This window comes from Daldinia vernicosa (assembly GCF_022497035.1).
Source record: "Daldinia vernicosa strain CBS 139.73 unplaced genomic scaffold F5Y00scaffold_25, whole genome shotgun sequence".
Classification (NCBI taxonomy): domain Eukaryota; kingdom Fungi; phylum Ascomycota; class Sordariomycetes; order Xylariales; family Hypoxylaceae; genus Daldinia; species Daldinia vernicosa.
The window spans coordinates 60,279-66,758 of NW_025953941.1; the positions used below are offsets into that span (position 1 = coordinate 60,279).

The window sequence follows — 6,480 nt, forward strand, 5'->3', positions numbered from 1 at the left end:
CCGCTCTTGCACTGTGAGCCACTCGACCAATGAGCGGCCGTTGCGCCGCTCGCATCTCTGCGCCGCTCCCGTTTTGAGCCGCTCCCACCAGGGAGTGGTATGTGCGCCTCTCCCAATTGTGAGCCGCTCCGGGTAAGTGCATACCTATATATGTAAAAAGTAAAAGGTATATTCCCATACGTTTTTGTATGGGAATCTACTTATATGCATTGCAATGAAGTTGAGATTACGTGCTACGGGTTACAGGTTACAGGTTACAGTAATTGATTTAGGTTCAAATGATTTAATTGGAAGGTTACGTGTTTTTCAAATAGACTACGGGGCATATGTTACATATTACGGGCACGCGTGTGGACTTGTAATTATGGGGTATAACCTGATCTGTGCGCCCGGGGTTATGTAATAATACCCTGTACGTACCGCTCAATACGGGGAGCCGCTCAAATCGGGAGCGGCGCAAAAAGTGTGAGAGGCGCAAGAGCCGCTCATTGGCTAGAGCCGCGCTAGTACGGCTCATCTTGGCCTAGCGCCCCGAATATTTGGAGCGTTTAAACCGTAAGCGGTAATATTACCATTTAAATATTTGAGTCACTTAACTCTTTAAACGTAAGAATCGGGAGCCGCTTATTGCATTGAGTGGGATAAGTACGGCTACGATTTAATGAGCGGTATATATGCGGCTACTGCTACCCCCTATATTACGGTAAGGATGCGACTTGATTGGTTCTCTTTAATTGACAGTCGCGCTCCACCCATTAAGACGCGTTTTCCTTAGTAAAAGTCGCGTCGCCCAAAATTCCATAATGTGACAAAAAGTCTCCATGTAAACCTTCGTGGTCTAGGATTGGATACCCCATAACATATGATATTTAGGATTCATAACCTATTAAGATGTTAAGGCAAGATATCAATCGCATAGACCCCAAAAGACGAAATGTCGTCGATCACCGCAAGAAGCAATTCGCCGAACCTACCTATAAGGAAACTCAGTATCCTCATCGTCTAAATTTTTACGAGATACCTCCTACAGCAGACATTACCTTGGAGCAATTTGAGCAATGGGCTATCGATAGGCTTCGGGGTATGAATCAAGTCTGTATTTTTTTTGTAAATTTGCATCTCAAACTAACAACGGTATCATCATAGTCCTCGCCGAACTGGAAGCATGCTCATTCCGTAACAAATCCCCTGCCGAGACCGCCGCACATATGAAGCCGCTACTCGAGAAATACCTTCCACTCGATTCTAATTCGTCCTCCTCGTCCAAGCTTTCGGCTGAGAGGCAAAAAGACCATTACAGCCATTTCATTCTCCGACTTGCATTCGCATCAACCGAGGACCTACGCCGAAGATTCAGTCGTGTCGAGACAACGCTCTTCCGTCTACGATTGGCCGAGGATAGTGCGCGCGAGCGAAATGCCTTCATCCAGAGTTTGAACTTGGATTGGGAACCTGTAGCCGAAGACGAGAGGAATAAGTACTTTGCCGAATTGACGGCGACCGCCGGCTCCAGAAAAGGGGACGAAGAGACAGCTTGGTATAAAGTCGATTGGGAGCGTGTACCCGATTTAGTTGAAGCTAGAAGGGTATTCTTAAAGGCCGGCAAAGCCTACGTTCCTTCAAAAGAGCTACCAAGTATGGTCACTGCTGAGTTTACGAAGAGACTGGACCGAGCGCTCGAGGTAGGTCTTCTCTCAGACGAGATGTGTTAGGTACCTAGGTAGGCAGGTTAACCTAACTTGTTACAGCTTACGGCGCGTGCACTGCCACGACTTGATGAAGATGATCGACTTACACCGATCCTCGATCACCTCTCCAAGAATTTCGTCACCCCTGACGCAGCTTATATGAGCACCAGTTCTGCCGTCCCCGGCTCCGAAATCACAGCGCGGAATATCGATAATCTATCCTCACACTTCCCTCTATGTATGCAGAATCTTCACCGATCGCTGCGCCGGGATGCACATTTGAAACATTATGGCCGTCTACAATACACGCTTTTCTTAAAGGGTATCGGCCTAAACTTGGAAGAATGTCTAATTTTCTGGCGTACTGCCTTTCACAAGTTCACGGACGATACTTTCAATAAGGATTACAGATACAACGTAAGACACGCATATGGCGACGTCGGTGGAGATTCAAATAGGCGTGGGGGCGGCTACTCTCCGTTCTCGTGTCAGAAGATTTTAACGGAGCATCCACCTGGTCCCGGTGAAGCCCACGGGTGTCCATATCGACATTTCAACCTAGAGAATCTAACTGCCCTACTCCAACAAGTAGGCATCTCCGACCGGTCAGTCTTACAAGGAGTCAAGGAAGATAAAGAAAATCAGAAATTCCACATGGCTTGTAATCGGTAAGTCTCCGCCCAATTCTGTGATATTATGAAGCATTGGACCCAGATTAATTGATTGGGTGTAGTGTGTTTGAATACGTGCATAAGAATGAACTCAAGAAAGCTAAAGATGAGGGCATTATGACTGTTGCCCAGCTCGAGACGATCGTCCACCCAAACAAGTATTTCGAGAGGAGTTACTTGTTAAAGAATCTGGGAAAGTCCGCTAATGGGGACGACGTCAAAATGGAGGGATTTTAGTTGACGTGTATATCTCGAATTGTGCCAGTATTATACGATTTGATTGGGATGGAACATATGCATTATTCATGAATTTCCCTCAGGGCCACGTTCGGCGTGCAGGAAACTTGGATGGGGCGTTGTGGTGTTTTTTTGATACTATAGTAGGGCACAATTCGACAATGTTTCACTACGTCCGTTGCATAGCAGAAAGCCACGGCTAGTATACATATGCATGTCAATGAATGAAGACAACAGTCTATGCAGTGACGATTTCCTGACGAGATTCAAGACATCTCCAGGTCACACGACAGCTAATAAACGCCAATTCAACTTGTACGACAGCTAGACCTCGAGGCTTGTCGATATTAGACACACAACCGAGTATACCGCCCAACAAAAGCATATATAGCATGCATATTGCGGCGGCTATGAAGTAGCAGACCCTTAATTTATGTCTAGGATCTAGGGTTGATATTGGGTACCTATTCCCCGGTTGTAGATCTAGAACAAGGAACTATACTACCGGAGAACAGGATGTGTCAATTCGGGTATGCAAAGGATCGCCAGGTACGCCTTCCGATAAGCCAGTCGAAGGTTAAATCGTGCCAGCTCACGCAGGTGTTGGTATGGTGGACTACGAGGTGATATAATAATGTCATGATTGAATGCAGGTCGGAGAATGATTTCACAAAATACCTCAGGTATGTATAAAATCAGGCTGACTGCTGCATGCACGTTCCCGGGTGCATCTCCTCCCTGCAGTCATCAATACACGAACCTCCCTATAGACCGGGTGGTGGATATAGAACGGGGACTGTAGACACCCGTGTGTGTCCGGGAAGAAAGACACGGCGTTACGGAGCTTACTCTCCTACATTCTACATATAGACTGAGCCGAAACCCGAGGGTGGTGGAACGATCCCCCGGCATAGCCCATCCGCAATATGTATGTAGAAGACTATTAACTACCCAAAGTGGCTTATTCGAGGATTACAGACCGGTTAGGATTAACGCATCCTTCGCTATGCCACATACATAAGTTATATACGCTTATTAAATAAACAGCGGTCTAAGCGTCTACGTACGCCGTACGTGTACAGAAACCACATCACGCGCGATCCCTACGCGGCCTAGTAAAAGGATATATTAAATATTATGTATAATGACTCAGTTATCTGCGCACGGCCTCAACGGGCACGCAGTCAGCTCAGAGACGGGCAATGGGGAAGCCGAGGAAATCCCCTATTCGGAAAATGCCAACCCGGACGGTATCCCATGATACATAGCAGCGGAAGACTCGGCACCAAGGCTTAGCGGCCAAGTCTAACCTGCGGTGAAGCCAACAAAGGCTGAGCGCTCCACAGAAATGCTCTCCGAAGTCGCGAGGGTCCTAAACCTTTGTGTGGGCATGACTCTACTGTATCCTCGGTGAGGCTGACTCAACATGATAACCCTAGGAAAGCAATTTTGGCTTTGTCTCGGGGAGCTGAGCGAGTCCTATATTTTTGCTATCGGACAATTTACGGAAAAGTACTTACAGAAACGGGTACCGACATTTAGGGCAATTATGCGCGAGAAGAAATTGAGGGGGAGCTAAGCTTGCTGGCTTGTCCCTGTGTCCTTGTGCTCGAGTCGCGGATTTCCACAAAGATCGACAGGGGACCAAAAAGCTTATGGTGATTCATGGTACGGTCCATATTTGCGTGGGATTAGCAGGACCATATTTTTACTTTCGAGAAGAAAATACCCCCTAAGATCGATCCCGTGCACACAAGAATCGCGCGTGGACAATGAAGAAGAGCGGGGGAGAGGACAGGATTTATGCACAAGAATCCGATTTCGAAGCAATGGGAAAATTCTCGACATGGATGGGCTTTTCGATCTCGATCAGTGGGTAGCTGAAACTTGTTGTCTAGTCAACATTTGTGATCTATCGTATTCTATCCTTGGCAAAGGGGGACATCTGCCATATGGGAACCAACAGGTTGCCAATAGTTCGCAACGATAGTCCTGGCCGAATAAGGGATAAGCTTAGAATGAGGAGCACGAGCTCACGTCTAGGTAGCCTCACAACAATGCAGTGGTACATATATAGTAGTAGTGCTCCGGAGAATTTCGTGTGGTCTCAATGGTACGGAATAGCGTAGAAAATTCCAATTCGAAGCGGGTTACCTATTTCTGCGACATTGCGATGCTACCCATTTTCAATCTTAGTCTAACCGGTGTGATACCATTTTCAAATTGCTTTCTCCTGAGTAGTACGCTGTACGTAAAATAAAAATATAATCGTGTACCTAGACGTATGTATAATTTCGCATAAGTAATAAGAAATGACAATGGATGAAGACTGGATCTGGAACGCCCTAAAACCCCACCGTTCCCATCTATGTGCCACATTACTGGGGCAGGGCTGGGCAACGGGAATCTTCGATCCTCTTTGTCGATCGTTTGTTCTGTCTAGGCCGAGATTCTAGAGCCGGTATAACATAATCGATCGTATGTTGTCGGTATCAGATTTGTTCTTGGTGGAATCGTCTGGATGGGACTAAGGAATCTAGATCACGGAAAATTATGTAGCAAGGGGTTTTTATTTTATTTTTTTTATGCAAGTGAGGCTCTATTATCTACAGTTATCTCGAGTCTAGAGTGTGACTGAGATGCTTCATGGAAGATTCAAGAATAGGTAGCTAGCTACGAATCGGTCTTCGCCGGTCAACTTCAGCTCATGAAAGAAAATACCGAATGATGCATCCGGACAGTGAAATTTTCAACGCATATACGGAAATATCTAAGTGGTCAAAATCGGTGATAAGACCGGATTTCCGCATAGAGGCTTGCGGTAGTGGTTTTCAGGCTTGCATGTGGGCGTCCTGTCGGCGTTTTTGCTCAACCACCACCATCTGGCCGGTTACACGTTTATACGTGAAGCTATCGAAGATTCAGCCAAATTGACTTCGCAGGGTCAATTGCTGTATCGAAATTCCATCGCCGGCCCCCTAACCTTAAGGTACACCGTCGCGGGACTTCATGATTGTTCTCCAAGTTTCGTTTCGTAGTCCCCCACAAGTCCACCCTGAAAGTGGATCTGCAAGATCAGATGCCTAGATCCATTGATACAAAGAACCGTAGTGAGGGTAGGTAAAACTGGAGTCGACAGAGAGTCGGGTCGCGACCGCGCAAGGGGGTCATACGTTCCGGGACAAGGGCATTAGGGCTTGATGGCTTGATACCAGATCTTTTCTAATGTATCGAGTTTAGTTTCCAACTTTCTTTGTGAACCGTTACACTATGAAACAAACGCCGTGCTATTATTATGCTATTCTTGTGCGAGTGGCAAATACGTTTTTTCCTGGACGTCTGGTGGGCTGGCTGAGTGTGGGATCTGGAGGATCCCTACCGTTAGTGATCGTCACCAGGTCTAGCGGGAGAAGGGTCTGGATCGAGACTTAGCAGATTCATCGGGGCTCAAGGCAGAGGCTCGGCCAGCTCATGATCTCGTAGAATGAGAAAAGATTGGTGTGAAAAGCGCCATTATCTCAATCGATGCTCAATTAGATTTTCTTCTTTCTATGGAGTCTCGACTAAAAAGCATTGTAGAGGATCCCAAGCCTGCGCAATTTTCAAACGCCGAATGGTTTTCATATATCAAGCCAACCATCTGTTTGTTAGGTAATGCCATCCTTCATAGATCGGATCGTGACAGTTCACCACAAGGGTTTGCATCTGCAAGTGATAAAAGCAATAGATATTAAACCCCCAATAGTAGCACGTGTAAGAGGTCCATCCAACGAATAGCATGCCAAGGAATAATGCAAGCCAAGTATCAGCAAGTCTCAGCCATCGTGGTTCTTCGTGGTCATCGCTTGCTGCTGCTTTACAGAAGGGTCAATATCAGAAGAGTA

General features: G+C 46.5%; 1 protein-coding gene across 1 annotated transcript; it reads left to right on the plus strand.

Annotated features, from left to right (window-relative positions):
• The first annotated feature begins 728 nt into the window (after positions 1-728).
• Positions 729-2,748, plus strand: F5Y00DRAFT_82474 (DNA primase, large subunit). The gene is made up of 4 exons (XM_048014205.1): positions 729-1,081; positions 1,147-1,682; positions 1,749-2,356; positions 2,422-2,748. The coding sequence occupies exons 1-4, from the start codon at positions 892-894 to the stop codon at positions 2,594-2,596; spliced, it is 1,509 nt and encodes a 502-aa protein (XP_047864475.1). The 5' UTR covers positions 729-891; the 3' UTR covers positions 2,597-2,748.
• The last annotated feature ends 3,732 nt before the right edge of the window (positions 2,749-6,480 follow it).